The 23111-nt window shown below is 31.2% G+C and overlaps 1 protein-coding gene across 12 annotated transcripts in view; it reads left to right on the forward strand.

Annotated features, from left to right (window-relative positions):
• The window catches only part of LOC139525351 (protein phosphatase 1 regulatory subunit 16A-like), a 61383-nt gene that overhangs the window by 15651 nt on the left and 22621 nt on the right, over window positions 1–23111 (forward strand). For 11 of the 12 annotated variants that reach the window (XM_071320583.1, XM_071320577.1, XM_071320572.1 and 8 more), the window contains exons 2-7: window positions 6677–7130; window positions 7682–7752; window positions 10294–10439; window positions 17670–17773; window positions 20414–20538; window positions 21736–21861. In XM_071320583.1, coding sequence (XP_071176684.1) covers window positions 6881–7130; window positions 7682–7752; window positions 10294–10439; window positions 17670–17773; window positions 20414–20538; window positions 21736–21861 — 822 coding nt within the window. In that variant the 5' untranslated portion in view covers window positions 6677–6880. Of the gene's footprint in view, window positions 1–5432; window positions 5709–6676; window positions 7131–7681; window positions 7753–10293; window positions 10440–17669; window positions 17774–20413; window positions 20539–21735; window positions 21862–23111 lie in introns of those variants that run through there. The other variant, XM_071320574.1, reaches the window with a different exon arrangement.

Raw genomic sequence — 23111 nt, forward strand, 5'->3', positions numbered from 1 at the left:
TTCATGATAAGGTAAGTGTGATAAAGATTAATATACTTTTAAATGTTAAAAATGAGATGTGGTTTGAAGGCCATGCATTGACCTATAATGGTTTTACTTTTTTAAAATTGTTATTTGGATGGAGGGTTGTCTCATTGGCACTCACACCACATCTTCCTATATCTATTTATACAAAATCAGACAGGTACCCAACATCCTACAAGAGTAGAAATTAATTATTAATGCTTTCTCCAAAGGACTTGTCACCTAGAATCAGGACATCTATTAACAAATTGCTTATCTTAATTGTGGTCAGAAAATATAACCATCTGTCAGACCACCTACAGACCTAAAGTTTTGTGTGATACAGAGTTTAATGTCCCATTAATCTATCCGGTCATGATGTGCCAATGAGGAAAGAGGATTAATCTAAATGAACAAGCAATTCTCAAAATTTAAGATTTTATTGTTATCTGCAATTAATTTTTCTATGAAAATACAAAACTGAGTCCTTTTAAAACATTACCCTGAAATCTGTTAAAAAGATAAATTAAAGTTAAGCATGTGTTTAGTTCAAATATTAAATAGTTATTGTCTGGACCCTTCAGCAATATCATAGGTAGGTGATTAGTAAGATAGTGAATACATTTGTTGTAGTTTATATAGATCTACTTATGACTGTAAGAAAACAAGAATTAGGCAATATATAGATAATTTTCATTAAAGAAAAAACTGAAATTTGAAGAGAGCTGTTTAAAAGTTACAAATTAATTTCAAGATTTAAAAAAAATCTTATGTGAAAAAGAATGGAAAAATATAAAGATGAATGTTGAAATCTAAATGGATTGACTTTAAACAAAATCTCTGAGAACAAAATTTAAGTCTTATTATAATTGAAGTGGAAACAAGTTTTTTGCATTTTTTAAATAGATTTTTTTTAATTGATTGCAAGTTTTTAAAGGAAGATGATACTTTGCAAGTGTAAAGTGACCTTGTTTTAAGTTAGTCCAGTTATAATTGAAAAATAAAATCAATTTTCATACATATTTGTTCTGTGGTTAACACGACCGCAGACAAAGTTAGATTAAGAAAATTTCCATATTCACTTAAAGATATTAGATTTAGCAGTAGAAATGTAGAGCTGTTGCTATTTTCAATTATTTTACCATAAAGTCAATTAATTCAATGTGCCAGGGGACATTACTCTGTAACATCAACTGCCAATAAATAGTAACGTTTTTAATTTATAGTTTAGACATTTGTTTATATAAAAAACCATGTAAAAAAAGGAGATATAGTATGATTACCAATATAAGACGCTGCTATCCACTAAAGTTCAAATGACCTAAAGATAAGCAATTATAGGTCACTGTACGACCTTCAGCAATGAGAGAGACCCTATACCCTATAAATGTCAACAAATGTTCTTGCCACTGTAGAGTTCAACTTAATTTCGTCAGGTACAGATAATTATCAGTACCCCAGCAATAGTTTTCTCTTATTAAATAAAATTGATAAGACCTTTTGTTGAGCGTGCTTTTTCACATCCTTGACTACCCATGAGGGTTTTGCACCGTCCGTATATTAAGTCATATAAATAAAGTCTTTTTGATATCATATAATGCAACTTATAATAATAACATTGATCTTTTATACTTGGTTTAAAAACTATATACTTTATACATTTGAAGGTTAAGCCATAGAGATTTGTGTTTAAGGATGGTCATGATTTAACTTTTCAATGAAATGCACTTGTTCAGCTACATGTATCTCAATTATCCACTAATAACTTGAGTATACCCAATTTGGTGATTATTTTTTAGTGATCAGGGGAGATAATTTGCCTAGTGATCAAGGGGAGATACTTTGCCTGTGTTCTATCATCAAAATAAATTGTGAAGTTTACAGTAAATTAAGTGATTTTATCAACAATAATTGTTGGTCTGTTATCTGACTTCAGAAGTCAATATATATTTATTGTAATTGATTACCGTTGATTGAGATGGACAACCAAATACATAAAATCATCAAGGTTTCCTGGGACTTTGTTGCATAACAAAAATATACAGATAAGAGGGGAAATTGGTACAAAAAGACTATTTTTGAATTATTGAAATTGACAGAAGTAATAAGGATTTAAAAAAAATTTGATCTTTTCATATGATGAGTATAAATAAAAGTGCTTAATCTAGGAGGGACAGGACAATATTTTGTTTAAGTGTAAAGTTTTTCAGAACTCAAATATTGACCTACTTTTACAGTATTATGCAAGCTTGCTCTTTATTGGTCTTTTGTTGTACAGTATTGACCTGAATTGTTGTGATTTCTTTGGTTATTGACCTTGAAATTGATTTCCTTGTTTTTGATTGACATCTGTCTTCAGTTAACTATTTAAGATAGAAGTTATTACCAGTGTGAGAGTTCATTAAAATATAACCTTATGTAGGAATGAATTAAAGATACAACTTTTTAACTAGCCTTTTATTTTATTTTCATGTATTGAGCAAAATTTGTATTTTCATAGAAAATTTATTTCATAGTTATAGAAAATCTGCATACAAATCAATTGTAAATTTGTGGCTAACTTATGAACGAATATATCCATGAAATCTAAGAAAGTAGGTATCCAGGACCAGGAATGATAATCAATTCACAGTCATTCATTCTACCCACGCATACCCAAGGCAAGTTGTTTAATCTTCATGTTGATATTCATTTTGGGGCCTTAGTGGCCAAAGGGTCTAAGTAGTTACTAAGATTGTGAGTTCGAAACCCGCTTGTGAGGCCAGTGAGGGTGCACTGGACTGCAATCTGAATTGACTAGGAATACTAGCATCAGTTTTCCTATCAAAGACTGGTGGTTTTCTTTGGGTATTCCCGCTTCTTCCACCAATAAAAACTGGCTACCACGAAATAGCCCAAAAGCAGAGCTTAAATGTGGTGTTAAAAGCACCAAAAATTAAAAAATCAAATAATATTCATTTCATTTCAATATTTCATAAAATTTGAATATAAATTGTATAAGTTTGCAAATGTATGAAAAAATAGAAAATTAAATGTTTCCCTTGGGGATGAAGGATTAAAATGTTTTTTTTAAAAGCTTGCAATAATTTTCTTCTGTTATTGTACAGAATTTTGGAGATATAGAACATTACTGACTTATAGAGTAGAAATCTAGTAAATTGAAAACACCATATAGTTGGTGATGTTTTACAAGTAACCTTTAATAAATTGTTTTGAGTGCAGTTTGAAGATGTTCTTCTTACAATGCTTTTCCATTTGTGAAACAAATAGTTTTAAATGATCAATTACCACTGAATGGTTTTTAGCAGTGTATTGTCTGCAATCAGGGCTATATAATTATTGTTTCTGAGGGTATTGTCTGCAATCAACACAGTTGATTATTGTTTTGAGCAATTTCCACTGTATCCTGGCTTAAAGACCAGTTAATTAAGTCTCCCTTACACTCATTGAATGGTCAATTTAGAGGGATACTTAAGTTAATGGATTAATGTCCAGGAGAATACTGATCTGCAATTATTGTGTTGATGTTTAACTGATGTAGATATATAGGGAGATTTTCTGCTGTTTCCTAAAGGTCAGAAAGAGTAAGGAATAGTAGGTTAAGAGGGGATACAGTCCATCATGATTGATACATGTAATTAAGATTTAATTGAGTAGATGTTGGTGACATATATTCTGGCAGTAATTTTTTTAGAGTGTTTAGGAGGTAAGGTCATGCTTAATTATTGGAAGTTTGCCAGATAGCTTGACTCAATTGTAGCTTAAATTGCTTTTGGTGATGTCTGATATAGGTCTGTGTGTTCTTGTAGCTCTGCAGTTAAATGAAAAATTAACATGCTTTCTTGTTGAGATTATACATACAAATAAAATGGTTCACCTTTTTAAATGAAAACTTGTTGATTTGCTCTTTGGATTGAGGGAAGTCAAAATGTTAAACTTATAAATGAGTTATTCTAATGCAATGTGACATTGAATGCTAATTAGTACTTGATGACAGCTGTCATCCATGTTGGGAGGTATTGACTACAACTCTCACTGAATATTTCAAATGTTTTCTTAGAATACTAAGAAATAACAGCACTGTTTGAAACATTGCTGGGGTCAACTGGGATTTCATAGTCACAATGATATCATTTACAGGCTTTTCTGAGCTATTCTCAAAGGAACTTCATTTCCAACCACAATTGATGCCAGTGACGCTTAAATAGTTGTACAGTTATTTCTTTGTTTTTATTGTCATTGTACATCATAAGTCAAAAGTTTAAAAGATAGATGAAAAATGAATAATAAAACAATATTGTCCCAATATTTATTTTTAGTAGCACTATTATTTATAGTAAGTCCTTCTTATACGAAAATTTCATTTACTTAGAATTCCAACTTTAAAAAATCTGTTTGTATATCTTGAATTATAACTGTTAATTATCATTTATATCAACCCCTATGTAATGTCCTATTTGTTAACAAATTTAAAAGTGCATGACCAATTTTGATCCATCTTAAAATTTAATTAAGTCTGAATGAAGTAAATACATTAAGATTTAATGTAGCCTTTGTAACAGGATACTGAAATATATTTTTTGTGAACTACAACTGAATTCACTGTCGGAGGTGATGACATTGATGTTAACATTATAATGTACACATATTTGGTGATTGATGTTCGGTGTACACGATTGTTCACTGTTCCAGGTTATATGTAAAACATTTCACTAGGGATATGGTTGTGACATGTTGTTTGTACTTATACAAAAAAAAAATAAGAATTGCTTCACTATTTAAAAAAAAATCTATTTTAGCATGACAATCTTCAAAGATTTGTTGATATTCTGACTTGTGAAGTCAAAATCTATAATTGCAAGTATTTGAGCATAATTTGAACAAACAGATATCATATTTACCATAGCCATTCAAATACTCCCAGTCAAAAAAAGTAAGATGAAAGTAAGAAATGATTGATTGTCAATGCTTGCTAATTTTCCAGTGACAAATATTTCATTGATCTTCAGGAAAAGTTTAATAACAGAATTGCGTAGCCTTAGTCGATAGACTTATTTAATGACTATAGCTATGATGAAATAAACATAAATTTATTTTTGGGGGGAATTCAAGTTACAAAATGTATAAGATATATGGCATAAGGTGATTGCTCATTTATTTTCTTTATCCTGACCTCCATTATTTAATTTTTATGTTTTGAAAATGCCCATGTTAATATATTGTCTTTGAGTTGGAAAATATTAAAAGTTACAAATATTGTGATATACATATAAAACCTTTGCAGAAACTTATCTACAGAAAAAAAGAAAAGATGATGTACATTGACCTTTACATGTACATGTATGTTGCAGAAAGATTGTCAAAACATCACTAAATCAGATTGTTTGTCAGCTACAGTTATGTAATACATGTAATTATTCTCCTGAGATATTGTAAACAAATGTGTAACAATGTTGTTAAAGTTATGACATTGTGGTCCTGGGATATTACATTGTTGTTGAAGTCCTAGCTTGAATATAAACAAATGTGTTACAATGACATAGAAACAATGACATTGTGGTCAGGAAATGAACAAGGTGAAATAAAACTCTATAACTTGTGTAGAGTGAATTGCAGTGATTTAGAGTGATTTGGAGTGATAATCAAAATAGGATAATTCAAAATATTGTTATTCCACTACTGTGATCAGACACACACAAACTATTGTAAGTAATTTTCTGATAGCTAGACCTATTATAGGGTGAAGCATCAATTATTGTTGACAATAGCATGTTATGGTCAGTCCTATCTTACCCAGGAGACACTGATTGTCACTGATGTTAGGTAATGGTCAGTCTGCAGAAGACAACTAAAATCTAATGGCTTGATTCAAGCTCTCAGTCTTGTAAAGGAAATGGTACTAATCTTATCACAACTTCTGACTTGGCTGACAAAATCTGAGCTTTTACTGCAGAAATTACAATAATTGCAGTATGTGATGCATCCTATCAACTTGGTGAAAATCCTGAGTTTTAACAGAATTTACTGATTTAATGTAAATTCTATAATGTGTTTTACAGTGCATTTAATTTTGGATTGATCTTACATGCATGCTGTATCCTGGGTAAAGTGTCACTCTTTCATATTGAATTATCTCTTATTAAGTTCTGTGATTGAGCAGCCAGTTAATGACATTAACGACATCATTATGTCCTTGGTAGCAGTTAGAACTTGATAAACATGCAGATCGTAGTAGTAGTTGAAACCATATAAACATGCAGATCTTTGGTAGTAGTCAGATCCATATAAACATGCAGATTGCATAGGAAATGAAGAAAAGTCAGGCTCTTAAGTCAAATTTGTATCTCTATAAATTAACACAAAAAGGATATTTTAATAGGTTTTATTTCCTGTTCTAATGAAACTGTTGCAGTCACAAAAATGAGCTTGTTTGTTATGTTTAACCTAAGAATGATTTTAGTACAACAAGTACACGTCATGGGCTATATTAATATACGTAGCAAATTTGCACTAGTATCAAATACAAATGAACTGTGTAAGCTGACCTCAATGATTGATTTTGATTTGAATTGTATTGTCAGGTTGCTGTTCAATTGATGTTTAGCCCACATTTCCATTTATTCAATGATTAATTCAAATGTTTTTTAGTCATGATTACATTTTTCTTTTTCAGATGTGTGACAAAATGAACAGTTTTAATTTTTAAGCTTTGGATAAAATGTTTCGACACATATTGGATGTTATTGTACCCTTTAAAAATGATTAACAGTATGCAATATGGAGAGATATGGAAAATGATTCCCAAATATAATCTTGGAATATAAGGAACAATTTTTCAATATAACCTTTTGTGGATTTAAAACAAATAGAATTCAAAATGTCGGACCACAACGATTTAGTTTTGGAAATTGCAATGGTGGAGAAAATGAGTACGCAGGAGCGACTCAAACATGCAAAGAAAAGACGAAGTCAGCAACTGAAAAAGTTTGCAAATTATGAAAAACAGGTTGATAAAGAATTTGCTAAAAAGGTTAAAAAAGGAACAGGAAAAAAACGTCGTCCTCGAGTGAAGTTTCGTGGAAATATTATGCTGTTAGAATCAGCAGCAAGAGGAGACATTGAAGATGGTAATACTATTACTAATTTATTGTGTGACATGATTTTATTATTATGTGACATGATTTGATATACTGTGGATTCATTAATATTAGTTGGATACAATTTTTTGGAGGTTTTGTGAGTACAGGTTAACCATGAATTCAAATGTTCAACAAATAGCTTATTTTCATTAGGCTTTGTATACAGTGATTGGCAAAACCACATAATCAAATATTTTGCAAGTTTTCAGCAATCCATGAAAATTGATACCCATGAAAACAAATGAATCCAAAGTAACTCTTGTATCTGATATAGGTTAAATCAGGGGTGTTAATGTCTCAGTCTTAAATACTGAATATCCTCTCATCAGATTTAGTCTAAGTTCAGATCTGTAATAATTAACTGTTCCAACCCCTTATAATTGTTGAAAAGATATCCAAATGATTTGGATATGTTAAATCTTTGTTGACTGTCTGTTATATTAAAGTGGTGAAATATTTAATGTAAATTAAAAAACTGTAATTATAATATAAGCTTAGTACTTAAAATATGTGAAAAAATGTATGTTCTTATATTTCAGTACGAAAATTACTAAATCAGGGTGTTAATCCAGATGTCACTAACGAAGATGGTTTAACTGCTCTTCATCAGGTGAGTTTACACAGATTTTGAAAGTCGCTCATTCAAAATCTACTCATTCAAAATCTACTTCTGTTTAATATAAAAAAAATTATTAGGTCAATTTGACTGAGACATAAAGTAATCAGATTGTCCTTCTGAGTGTCTGTCACTTCTTTCTGCTCTCTTAATAAAAAAACACCTTTGTAGGTCCATAATGAAACATGGTATCATTATTCACCATTGCAAAAAGGTGTGTTACATAAATGGTAAAAAAACTGCTTTGTGGCAAAAACTCAGCTAAATTTGTAACTAAGAACTTTTAGAGTTTGGTAATGAAAGGTAGCATTGAAAAGTTTGTCCCATGCATAGCAGATAAAATGTATGTAATAAAAATTAATGACGGCACTGTTAAGAAAAAAGATCATTTAGTTACAATGAATAAAGGCAGATGTTAGGGGGAGAGGGGCCAGGTGTGCCTTAGATATATAGTATAGACATAGACTTTTTTTTAATAGTCCCACTACTAATAACATCATTTTTAGGCATATTTTTCAAAACCCTTGAACTCTAACTGCTGAAAACTAGATATCTAAAACAATAGATCATTCATATATGTACACATTGTTATGTAAAATCTATTGAAGGACAATTAACACAAGAATAAGTCGTGAGAAATGAAAATGATTTATTGAATTAGAAGTTGACTGCTGCTGTTATTGACATTTTCAATTTAGACTGATATGTATGGTGCCAGCAGGTAACAGGCTTTTATTGAATACTATGGTCACATGGTTTGGTCAGGTTTCTAGATTAAGACTAACTCGAATAATTCAAGCCCTTTCCGTGTCCGATTTTCTCCCACATAAGGGCTTGAACTCCTTATGATCAGAGAGCCAATCAGCAGCGATCGGGATAATGAGTCTGCACAACTCTCTTGTAATTGTCTTACCAAACACATGTGTTCAATGAACACAAATCCGATAATACTTAATTTACATCAATTAACATCAGTTTACATCATTTAACATCAATTAACACCTGGAACATTCCTTCTTTAGCTGCCAATTTAAATCAAAATTCCCATATTGCAAAGGGGTGTGAATTTTCCGGTTGACTGTCTTGATCGAGGAAGACGTTCAGGCGTTAATGTAGTCTTCGTAGATCAGCGAAATATAACAACTGAATTATTCGGGTTAGATTAAGACTGATATGTATGGTGTTCGCAGGTACCAGGCTTTAATTGAATACAATGGTCACATGGTTTGGTCAGGTTTCTAGATTTAGACTGATATGTATAGTGTAATCAGGTACCAGGCTTTTATTGATTACAATGGTCACATGGTTTGGTCAGGTTTCTAGATTTAGACTGATATGTATGGTGTTCGCAGGTACCAGGCTTTAATTGAATACAATGGTCACATGGTTTGGTCAGGTTTCTAGATTTAGACTGATATGTATAGTGTCAGCAGGTACCAGGCTTTTATTGATTACAATGGTCACATGGTTTGGTCAGGTTTCTAGATTTAGACTGATATGTATAGTGTCAGCAGGTACCAGGTTTTTATTGAAAACAATGGTCACATGGTTTGGTCAGGTTTCTAGATTTAGACTGATATGTATAGTGTCAGCAGGTACCAGGCTTTTATTGAAAACAATGGTCACATGGTTTGGTCAGGTTTCTAGATTTAGACTGATATGTATAGTGTCAGCAGGTACCAGGCTTTTATTGAATACAATGGTCACATGGTTTGGTCAGGTTTCTAGATTTAGACTGATATATATAGTGTCAGCAGGTACCAGGCTTTTATTGAATACAATGGTCACATGGTTTGGTCAGGTTTCTAGATTTAGACTGATATATATAGTGTCAGCAGGTACCAGGCTTTTATTGAATACAATGGTCACATGGTTTGGTCAGGTTTCTAGATTTAGACTGATATGTATAGTGTCGGCAAGTACCAGGCTTTTATTGAATACAATGGTCACATGGTTTGGTCAGGTTTCTAGATTTCAGACTATGATATTTACCATACTGATGTAGTGCATTTGATATTTTCTGTGTTAATGGTGGTTAATGTTTAATACATGTATTTATACTTTTTAAGTTTGGATGATTCATATTCTGAAATATTTGGTGATTTCATGTTTTGTTCATATATCCCACCAGAAAGAACAACACACAAACTTAAAATGTTATTTGTATTGGCTTAACTTTTTGGAATTTTGGATCCTCAATGCTCTTTAACTTTGTACTTGTTTGGCTTTATAACTATTTTGATATGAGCGTCACTGATGAGTCTTATGTAGACGAAATGCACGTCTGGCGTACTAAATTATAATCCTGGTACCTTTGATAACTATTTGAAATGAAAGACAGCAATGAAAGCATTTTTTTTTCATGTGTGTTTGTGAAGTGATTTTTTTCGGTAACCAAAAGATACACAATATCAGATATCCTTGCTGTTAAGAAATGAGATATTGGTCACCTCAGAGCACCATGTTATTTTAATTTTACTATATAAGTGGGTATTGAAGCAAATGAAGAATTGACATTTTAATTTTATTATATAGGCTTGTATTGATGACAATGAAGAAATGTTAAAACTTTTACTGGAATATGGTGCCAATGTTAATGCCAGGGACAGTGAACTTTGGACCCCTCTCCACGCTGCTGCTACATGTGGACATTCCCACCTCTGTAAACATCTCATCTCTAAGTAAGTACTGTCGTCATGGTCCTGCTACTTATAAACAATTTTAATTTCAATTAGCCTTTCTATCTGTCTATAGATATAAGATGTGATATGAGTGTAGTGTTGAGACAACTCTCCATTCAAGTTGCAATTTGTAAAAGTAAACCATTATAGGTCAAAGTACGGTCTTCAACACGGAGCCTTGGATCACACCGAACAGCAAGCTATAAAAAGCCCCAAAAGTGACTAGTGTAAAACAATTCAAACAGATAAACCAAGGTCTAATTTATATAAAAAAAAATGAGAAACGAGAAACACTGATGTCTGTTGATTACAAAAGTTTTAAATAAATTTTGCTTGAAGTATCTTCATGATTGCAAAGTGATTTTTTAATGTTATCGAACATCAAGTATAAAACGTAGATAAACAAGTTTGTCCTGACTTTTTCCGTGCCCTAACATACAGTATCGTAAGAGTATAATTGATTATCAGACTTAATAGCCGAATAAAGACGAGAAGTTTTTAGAAAATCTGACTGTTAGGAGAATAAAAACGAACAGAATCGTCTGGTAAGGGAATATAGTTGACAGATATCTACTGTAAGGGGAATAAATTTGCCAGAATCATCCGTGGAAGGGGAATATATTTGACACACTTATCAGATTGACAGCTCCTATGTGTTATTTTTGTTGTAATTCAAGTACTTGGTTAAGTGGTTTTTTAACATAAATGATCACTAGACTTGAAATATCCGTTGGGAATATCGTAACTGTCATTGTATTATGTGAACTACAAAATATTGCTGATTTAATGCATAGATATAAGACCGAAAAAGGTCACTAGAGAATTGTCCATTACATGACAAGATATTGATCTAATATGATTTTATAATCCAGGATTTGTGCATTTGATTTATTATAACTTGGTCATTTGTTCTGCTTGGTTTTGTGGAGAATGTGTGACTATATAATCTGTTGCTATTATTTGGTATCCATCTTTAGCTACTTTTTGTCATAAATACAATTACCCTTTCTGAAATAAAGACAAAATGAGAACAAAAATGACAGATATATCTCAGTCAGAATATGATTGTTGTAAACTTTTACCCAGATATTGCTAATAACTGATACAATGTCTTATCACTGCTAATATACATTGTAGTTAATTTTGGTGCAAACCATTATGTTACCATTTTGATCCCCTGATGGTCCTTCAGACAATATTTGGACTTGAGATTGCCATAAATTAATACAAGCCTTCAACTGGTGAAAAGTATGAATAAAATCTATGCAAACTTCTATGACAGTTTCTTATCTTCATTGACTGCAAAAACTCTTAATTTTATAAGTAAAAATATTTTATTTTATATGTAAAAAGTATTGTGTAACATATTCTACCAAAACGAAATACTCATCTAAACCTTGTCTTGTTAGCAATTTATCTGAAATTTAAAGCTGAATGTTACTGATTCAGCAACCTTAGAAAAATATATTATTTGAAAAGAATAACTGTTAAAGTATCCTTGCCGTCCCATGTTAGATGTACAAACTCTTTACCAATATTTTGTTGTTGATAGAAGTGATTTATTTTCATCGGTTGGAATTTTTACGTAATGAACAAAAGCTTAACAAAAAATTTAATTTCCCCATAGCTCATCACATCCCGCCAAAATAAATGTCCAGGACAATCAAAGTTTCCGAGAAGAGTCATAAGGAACAGTTAACTTTAGTGTTTTTGCTTAATATTGTGATTATATTGGTAAATAGGTTCCATAAACTTTTCCTTTTATTACATATTAAAACTAAAAAATCGATAAAGCTGTGAAAACTGGCTGACTTTCCTAATTGTGGTATCCATTTATCTAAGTATTGGTGACAAAATGGTCTTGATTTTTCATTTGAGCTTTAGCACTGTCAGTTTGTTGCTAACAATAAAATTGATGAGTTGCATAAATGTAAATTGTATGGTGAGATTGATCAGGGACTTATATATTAAGATTGAATAAAAAAGTATGTAGAAAGCTGGTGGAATGAATCTATTGAAGTTATGAATGACTTCATTAATTTAGATGTCATAGTATTGTGGGGTAATCAACTTGACTGTTTACAGACCTGTAACATTCATATCAATGTTAAACATGATAAATTTACAGTAAGATCCATTTAAGAAATCTAATTCAGTTACCATGGATAGGTTAAATGCTTCTAATTTAAAAAATGAAGGGTTTTCTAAGAAATTAATTTAAAAGTTCAGAAAAGTAAATAGTTCATCTGTCTTTATCATCAATAACTGGTATTGACATTCCATTTACATTAGACATACTTTGGTATTTATCAGATTAAGAAATATTGGGCACTGTCAATGTTTGGGTCAGTAACCAATTCTTACAGATTTCTATTAGACATGTATATTATGAGATAAATTATACTGTTTAGTCTGTAGCAAATACATTGATGATCAGTCACTCACAGAATACATTTCATAACATAGACCAATAGCACAATCAACTTGTGGTAGCAATACACAGTTAGAAGTTTAGTTTCGCATTATGGCCCCTGTGAATTTTTTAAATATGAAAGTTTTTGTACAATAAAATTGATTTTTAGATAATTGAAGAATAATATAGCCTTCTTAGTGGGTTTATATGAACATTAAGATTGTTTTTAACATGTTTTATAGGCCATTTATATGATTGACAGTCCGTATTTTCCTATCCGTACCATTCATAGGTCCATACATTATTGTAGTGTTTATCAACAAAGATTTTGCGCTCGATCTTTTCAATTCAATTTTATGGAAAAACGAGCAGATAAGCATATGATTTTTTTGGGACCACTTGATAGATATAAACCTATGGATTCAGGAAAGGTATTACTGTAATTGATTGAAATTTTCCTTTAGATCAAATTTTGGAGACTTTTGTGACATGTTCACCCCCCTTTTTGGCTATATTTTGTATCTAAGAAATGCAGATTGTTGCCATGGTTACACCCAAGAGGGATTATATTTCACCCTTATGACCATTAGAAATCAAATCTATGGAAGATTCTCTTTCTATAAGTATATATATGCATAACACACATATAAAGCCTTCTTTGTTAGACAGGAGGGGAAAGAGGGTGTTTAAAAATTATGAGTGTCAATTTTAATTTTTTTTCCTAACTGTGTATTGCTACCTGTAGCTAAAGTAATAAGAGGGTCATAGCTGAGATTTCAGAAGGGTAAATGATCATATGGGATTTTTTAATGACTTTGACAGTTGATAGACTGGCTATACAGCCCTTGCACGGTCACTTAAGGGTAAATGATAATAATATCTTCAGAAAGACATTGTAATGAATTTTAAACAAAAATTACTGGTCAAGTTGCAAGGGATGACATCAATATTAGATTTCAATAAATCATTGGCATAAACTCTTTAATTATTTCCATCAAGGACAACAAATTTTGTCTGTTTAATCAACGACTGATACAGCCCCTCATAGTGAAACATACAATAACACCTTTAATCTATACATTACCAAGAAAATTGTCGTATTTTTAGTCGTTTATTTTATGTTCTGATATAAATTTAGCACAGGTAGTTTTGAATAAAAATTGAAATCTAGTTTTATGATATACAGTAACTTTTGTTTAAAAAATGATAGCTTTTTTCATCAATTGTTCTGTTAAAATGACTTTTCCCAATCAAGTCTACCGTATTACATCAGTTCATCTACAGATTATGTATTAGGGATCAGGTGATTGATCGGTTCACTGTTATTAAATTGTGAATGTTTCTTTTTGACACAAAATGTATTAAACTTTGTTTAATTGAAGCTTAGCGTTACATGTTTGCAAGGGAGATTTGATTGATGTGGGTGATCCTGGCTCCGTATCTTCTCAATTCACGCCCATTTTAATTTGCTGAAGTGACTAAAGAGTAGGAAGAAAGAAAGATAACATTTTGTATGTGTGATTGAGTGGATTAACCATTAGTTGAAGAAGCCATTCAGGGACGTCCTTGTTGTCGGAACCTCAGATAACATACGACTCTTTAACATCCGTTGTTGTTAGAAATCACCTACAAAACATACAAAAGAGAAATCGACTTAAAGCTTGGCGCAGAACAAAATAGTCATCAATTATTGAGATTAAATTCATAATGAAATGGAATAATTTACAAAAACAGATTAAAAACCCGTTAGTTGTACAATGTATTTTCTGCATGATCATATTGAACAGATGCATAATTTATTTACTAAATACTTTCTCTTTTACTTTATCATCAATAATTTAAAGATTTGAAAACAGCCACTAGTGAAACATGTTGTCTTTAAGAATATATTATAGTACAAAGTGATTAAAATATTGGAAAAGTAAAGTTTGATAAACTGGGAAATTTGTGAGCAACAAGAAAAAATTCGACAAAAACGTGTTTGAGTAAATTGATAAATGTGAGCTAGCCCATTTGAGGCTGTTTGGATAAAATCACATTTAATTACTAATTTAGTTGTATATGAATCACTTATCAATATGCTTTAAATACTTCTGCAGGGTTTTATATGACCTTGACCTCATTTTCATGATTCCTTTGGTCAATGTTAACATTTTGTGGCGCATTCTGTTTCTCAGGTACTATTAGTGATAGTATCCCTATATATTTGGTGTATGGAATGATTGTAGGTGTACATGTCTCTCAGGCATGGTTCATCTTAATGTGATCCGATCTCATTTTCATAAAAATTTGATAATGTTGGGTTTATGTGATACTTGTTAGTAAAACCTTCATATTAAAGACTCAAATTCAACCATAATTCAATAAGTAAAACAGCAAGACATTTCAGGGTGTGCACTCTTGTTTTAGACATGGGTGTTGATGTCTAGATATTGTTTTTTTTTTATTGTTGGATTGCTGTCTTGTTTAGAAACACCGTCATATATCCTATTTTTCAAATGTTTATGTTGTCCTGAACATGCATGAAACATTTGCCACTGGACTATACATAATCAACCAATCATATGTTTATGGCCAGTAGTTAGACCTTATTTTAAATGATGAATATATTACAGAAAACATGTATATGTATACTCAGCATCTTTAAGATGTAAGATCCCAAGGACACAGATCAGTGAACTACTGTCCATTTAATGATCCAGCTGATTTCCTTATAAATTGGTGAACAATAATAACTTTGATTTCTGTATGGTAAATCATATTTCGAATACATTAATAGGGATTACACATTATGTATCCAATTATATTTTCCAAATTGAACATTGATTTTGACTTAATTAAGTTGATAATGTCATAGAGAGGGTAAATAAATTTATAAGCTTTTTATTCTGTTTTCAATATGAATCTTGTCAAGCATTAAGATTTTGATCAAACCTTAAGCTTTATCTGAATGACTGATTGGTTATTTAGATTCACTGTGCTTATACATGTATCCATTTTGGTGAAAATTTTATAGGGTAGAGGTTCCTGCGAAGAACAAATTTTACTGTAATGAAATAAAGGGGAAACAACCCTGTTTTTTTAATCAATTCTTTCAACATAAGAAAATATTTCCAGCAATTATAAATTTAGTTCGTAAGACAGAATTAAGTTTCTGCGACTCATTTCATGAATATTTTTAAAGTAAGAAACACTTACAAAAAGTTTAATTAAGTGGCAATTAATCTGCCTAAGAATCATGTATACCTTAAAAGTGGTGTAAACATGACAAATTAAAACCCACTCAAGTTTACATTAATTTAAGTTCAAAATGTATAATGGTGCACAATTATTATGTTTGTTTCAATTTCAATTTAGTTAATTCAAAATTTAATTTGGTTGAAATGCACTTGAAATTACCAATTGAGGGGAGATAACTCTGTTATTCGCTTTCATTCTAGTCAAATGTGTTCTAAAGATTTTCTAACTCAGGATGAAAGTTACCTCAAAATAGGATTGTTAGGTCATTAGGTTTTCTATGGTCCTGTTTTAAATTTTGTCTAAAATGTCTGATTCTTACAAAGACTGACTCTTAAATATAAAAAAAATATGTAGTTAATTACACCACTAACCTGCAGGACATTAGGAATGATGGAAATATCAATGGTTGTAGAATATAAACATTATGGGATGTATGTAAATGTCAATAAGGCAAAAACCAGACAATACAAGTTAAAAATAATCATGTAAAGGTCGCAGAATAACAAGTAATAATCATGTAGAGGTCAAACTTAAACAGATAAATGGTAAGCACTAAGTTGAATGAACGAAAATTTAATTACAGATCCATTGAAGGCTACATAGTTGTAGATAAACAAAGTCTGTATATTATATGGTGTTAAACTTTCAAGTTGTTAAGGTCAAGTAATTGAAAGAGGGAAAGACTACAGATTTTACTTTTCACTGTGTACAAGCTGCACTTACTACTAAAATAAAAAGTAATGATATATTTTAAACTTCTTTTCCTGGAATATTATTGAATGAATATTCTCTATATAAAAGAAAAATATATAGAAATGTTCTTTTTAAAATTCCGTCATACAAGTGAGAGGTTTAGCTAGCTATAAAACATGTTTTATCTACCAGTTTCTGCTTAAGAAAATGTCTATACCAAGTCAGGAATAGAACAGTTGTTATCCATTTGTTTGATGTGTTTGAGCTTTTTATTTTGTCATTTGATTAAGAGGCTTTCTGTTGTGACTTTTCCTCAGAGTTTAGTACTTTTGTTATTATACCCCCGCTTTAAAAAAGGGGGGGTATACTGTTTTACCTCTGTCTGTCCGTCCGTCCGTCAGTCCGTCCATCAGTCCGTCAGTCCGTCAGTCCGTCAGTCCGTCCGTCAGTCAGTCCGTCCCATGAAACTTTCGTCACATTTTTCTCAGGAACTACACATCCACCCTTTCTGTAATTTGGTATCAACATTTATATATGTCAGCCATACCGTGTGATGCGTTTTCAGATTCATCACTTGACAACTTCCTGTTTACCGAACACTTGTCTGATTTTACACATGATAGCCAAGTTGAAAATTTTCGTCACATTTTTCTCAGGAACTACAATACAAGGATTTCTGAAATTTGGTTTCAGGATTTATATAAGTCAGCTATACCGTGTGATGCGTTTTCAGATTCATCACTTGACAACTTCCTGTTTACCGAACACTTGCATATTTTTACACTATTAATATTATCCACTTGCGGCGGGGGTATCATCAGTGAGCAGTAGCTCGCAGTTTCACTTGTTTTTTCCTCCATTTTTAATTATTGACTATTTTTCAGGGGAGCAGAACTTTTAGCTGTGAATGCTGATGGTAACATGCCATATGATATCTGTGAAGATGAGGTAACTCTGGACTATATAGAAACAGAGATGGCCAAAATTGGTAAGAATTTTCAGTAAGATAGTGAAGTGCATGGTCCTTATTGGTGCAATGGAGAAAGTTGTAAAAAAAAAATCTTTTTTCTCAAGAATTGTTAATAGTGGATTTTGTTATTGAAAACAGAAAAAATTGTCTTTCTGATAAATTCAGGTGCCATGATACTGAGTCTAATTGAGACAATGTTGATGAAAGAAAACCCTCTCGAATTATTTAAATCAATACGACTAAAAATGGTAAATAAATTATCAAACCAATCAGAATGGCAGAACTGCCTAGTGGTCTAAGGTATTCTCTCATTGAGTGTTGGGGGACATGGTTCAGTTGGTGCTCTGGTCAATCTATAAAGATTTGAAAATTAGTATTTCTGCTTTTCTGCTAAGCATCCATGGGCTAACATAAGAGTAAGAAAATTGCCAATGGTGACATGTCTTCCTGTGGACTATTATCTTAAGAAATTGTATGTCAGTCCAGTACAAACAAATTTCATAATCATAACACTTAAACATTTTCCATTCTTTCCCTTCAATGAATCTAATATTTGCCACTGATAACAAATATTGTGTATTTTTTTAATCTCTCCTTATAGCATGTATAGTTTGATAGTATAGTTGTATGTAACATCAGTGTGTACAGGTCAATTGGGATCTTACTGGCAGGAAAATGACCATGAATTGAATAAATTAATTAAATTTAATATATATTCTGTTGAGAGTTCATTTAATGTTGGGGAACCATTTAATTCAAGGAGAAAGGAAGGATGTATAACATTGTCAGTAGCAAAGTTATAGTGGTCGATAAAAACAATTCAATATGGTTTTATTGTATAGATTGATACAAACATTCAACTGTGTTGTGTCATATGTAATTTATTGCCGCGGAAACATTAATATTTCAGATCCAGGGAATATTATTAATATGACAAAAACAAGCCTCAATATACAATATTCTTATTCATAACAATTAATTCAGTAAAATCCTGATCGTCATAGGGACTGGAGATGTATAATTTCTGTAATTGATTCCAGAATGGTCATGTAATTTATAGATGGGTTTTGATAGTATTACACAATTAGGAAAAAATCATCAGAAACGGAGGTCTAATATTTCATTGGTAAATACCATAATAGCTGCAATCTCTTTGTACACGTATCTGTTTTATACAAAACTAATTGATCACAATAAAAAAGATTACTTTGTACTTTTGCAGGGTATGAACACTAGTTTTCGTTATGTAAATGTTAAAGGGGCACTAGCTGTGAAATTCATTGTAACCGATTTGACTCAAATTCTCATATTTGGTTTATAACAATGTAAAACATTTATCCAAACTATCAAAAGTCTAAAATAAACAGTTAACAGAGCATGGGGTAGATAATATATAAGTTCGTTTCGTGTGTATTTTAGTCCAGACGCCATCTAATTAACTATCGATTTGACCTCAGATGACCATATAAGCGATGTAAACAAAAATAAAGATACGAAAAGATGAAACCAACACGTGCAAATGCATTTTTATAGGTCTGTTTGATTTTATTTTATAGATTAAAAATAGATGTTTCTCATTGTTTTTAATCATATAAGAATGATTTTATGTGCATCGAATTAGTAATCAAATGATTTACCGTAGTTTCAATTTCATTGTTGACATTCTTTTTCTTTAAATAACCAGTACACGTACAATGCATGCGTTGTCAATCTCTAGCTAGGGGTTAACTTGAAGTTCACATGAATACCGGTTAGAATGATGATGACGTTTTCACTTGCAAGTGAATCAGTCAAAAATTATGTTTAATCGCTTATTTCAACAAAATTAAAGGAAATTGATTGCTAAAAGCAAATTATTATTTCATTATTCCAATTTGATTAATGATTGATCTAAAAAAAATCATACTTTATTTTTTTATATATATCGTAGCTAGTGCCCCTTTAAGGGTGCAGGCTAATTAATGTTTTGGTTTCCGTACTAAGTTCATTTAGGTCTTGTATTAAGAACAGATTTTTCTTTTATACTTAAAATAAAGTTCAGAATTAACAATTTGTATTGGATAGTTATTAGTAAACTAAAATATGGAAAATCTCAAGAATATTTATTTTGGTGTTTAAAAACCTTCTCCAAAAAAACTATTTTTTTCCTGAATTTCTTTATTATTTTAAAGTTTTCAACATCAAAAGCTACAGAAGCCAGATCCAAGATTAACAAAACAAGATTAGCATCACAGAGCAAACTCTACAAAAACAACATGCTAACAAATTTAAATGCATAAAAGATTTCAAATATATTCTATGCTTTAGCAGTAGCCTGACATGATGTGCAGGTTTATAATAACAGATTATCTCCCCTTTTTCAATATTTTCTAATTTTCTCTATTGGCCAGTTAAAGATCTTAGCTTACTGATACACCATTTCCAGGGATAAGGGAAAGTAAACTTGTGCAAAGTAGAAATAAGACAGGAAATGTTTACTAGTTACAGGCATATTGTTATTTCAAAAGTGGAAAACATCATAGATATTTGAATCTCATATTATATATTTTATCCTATTGAGTCAATAAGAATAGTATTCTTATAGAATATATGTATATCTGTTGTACCAAAACAGACATCATTGAAACTTTAATTGTTATAAATGTAATATAATTTTAGGAATCACTCAGGAAGAAATAGATGAGAGAAGGTTGATACCAGAGAGAAATATGTTAAATGATGTGTCTCGGTTAGCCAAGACAGGTGGGCCCCTGGATGAGAGGGGCACTGATGGTGCTACTTTAGTAAGTAAACAAAAAAAAACAGATATTTTCTTTCCTGATGTAGGTCCTTTTTGATACCTTTTGATAGGTACCAACCTTCACCCTTACCTGAAACAATAGTGTAACATCACAACAAAGAAAGACACACTATAAAATATCAATTGGAAAGTGTATTTCCTGGTCAATTGTGCATCCAAAGCACCAAGAAAAACAGTATCTTTATTTCTGATTAAGGGGAAACAAAAATATCCTTTCAAAATCAATCTTTCATAAGAAGGTTTGAATAAGTATTTTTTTTGCATCTGAACAAATATGGACATTTAGACAAAAAAAAATTTCAACTCTCCAAAAAAGAAGACATTAGTTTGTATTTCTTGATGTAATAGTTTTGGCCATGTGATATTTCAAGTAGTTCAAAGACAGATATTGCATGTGACTAAAATTATTAGTGAACAATTGAACTGGAGTTGACTTATCCAATCAGCAGACACGCCTGAGACTAAACTAAGGTGTCAAGCAATTACTGAACCAATATTATCACAGATCAACTACCTTATTGATTCGATCAGCAAAATCACAAAAGAAATTCATACATTCACAATAATTGATGTATATAATTATTCCATGAAATTAGCTGACTCCTATAAACTCTCAACAGTCTCAGATGTCCAGAGGTGGTAATGATTACCCTTCAAAGTTTGTTGACCATTGCTTTGGTCAGTTACGTGATAGAAGGTCATTTGAACGAAGAAAAATAACAATTAAGTAAAGTAAGGAAAATAGAAGTCTTAAAAGAGGGACGAAAGATACCAAAGGGACAGTCAAACTCATAAATCTAAAACAAACTGACAACGCCATGAACTTAACAGTTGTAAACAACATTTCGTGATGTAATAGTTAGTGTCATGTGACATAAGAAGTGTTTGTATTTAGAGAAAAGTACAAACCAATTTCTTTTATGGAAAGAGAATTTTACTGATTTTTGTTCAGATACATTACAAATATGGCACTATCGCTGACTATCAAGGCTTAGAACTAGTCCAAACTAGCATGCACTGATGGAAGTGTTGATTGATTTCCTTTTGATATTAGAATAAGGGAAAACATCTAAGTGACATTGGAGACTTAATTGAATTGTGAATCTTTGAGATTAATATTTAATAATAATAATGAGATTTTTTTGTGTGAATTTTATAATGTTTTTTTTTTTCTTTTCAGCTTCATATAGCAGCTGCTAATGGTTACATGCAGGTGGCCGAGTTTTTACTTGACCATCATGTTTCTGTTGATAAAAGAGACAGCGATTCCTATCAGCCAATCCATGCAGCAGCTTTCTGGTGCCAGGTTAGTTAAACGCAATGTATGAAAGGGTCCAAGGCCGTTCAGATTTTGATCAACTTATGTTTTTCCATATAACGTTTGGTGACAATTGACAAATATCCACTCTTTCATACAAAAACATTTTGGTACCAGTACTGATTATTTTGTCGTGGAATGGATACCATAAATTAATTCATTTTTGATTGAAAAAAAATTGTTTCCTTGAACTTGATTTTCTTTCTACAATCATTTGGACATTTTAATTTTGTTAAAAGCTAAGATGTGTGGTTTAATTACCTATATCCACCATATCCACACAATTAGTATTCCACATATAATGATGAATCCTCATAATATCTAGATAATGTTTAACTTCATCAGTTATTCAGGCAGATTTCCGTACAGTTCTTCAATGGTTTAAGATCTATGTTCTATAATTCATTTTGCAATAGATCCCAAGGCAGATAAGATAGAGTAATACAATGGTTGTTTTAATAAAAAAAAGGAAAATAACCATAAAAAATGTCAATTTGTGCCATCCATGTGAGTCCAATGATTGAAATAAGTCCAATGATTGAAATAAAGTGTTATGTGGTGGGAGTTAGTATCATTACCGATACTCAAATCCTATTAACAACTCCAGACCCATTTATTTAACGCTTGGTCACACAATTTATTACATGTCAATTCTCGTTGATTGTAAGAGAATTTCTGATTGGTCAAGCATGTTGTATTATTGTTACTATTGTTTAATAGAATTGTCAACCTGTCTGTTTTACATCAACATCCCATAATGTATATGATATTGAGAAAATTTGTCTGGTGTTATATGGGAAAATGAGGGCAGTAAACCATTTATAGCAAATGTTAGTGTTTAGTAGACTATTTATTTGGACCATATATTGAGATTAAAAAAGGGGGATTTATTGAAAATAAAATTTAATAAAGGGGAGATTTATTTTAAATGTAGTCCATTTAGATTGATTGTTGTGTCATTCATTCAATAGACATAACATAACTCCTAATGAACAGAATAAAGCTGAATTTGTGAACCCTGCCCCTACCCAGATATCACTAATTTGTGAACCCTGTCCCTACCCAGATATCACTGCCTTGGTTCAACAAATAGATCTTTTATATATATTCCACTTTTGAAAAAAGAAAGAAATAATGAAATGAAAACATTGCGGCATACTTTTTGAACAGTGCTTTTTATGTAACTTTTGTCTGAAAAATTGTTGTCCAAGGAAGTTTTGACACAGTGCTTTTTATGT

The sequence above is a fragment of the Mytilus edulis genome, chromosome 5 (genome assembly GCF_963676685.1).
Source record: "Mytilus edulis chromosome 5, xbMytEdul2.2, whole genome shotgun sequence".
Taxonomy (NCBI): domain Eukaryota; kingdom Metazoa; phylum Mollusca; class Bivalvia; order Mytilida; family Mytilidae; genus Mytilus; species Mytilus edulis.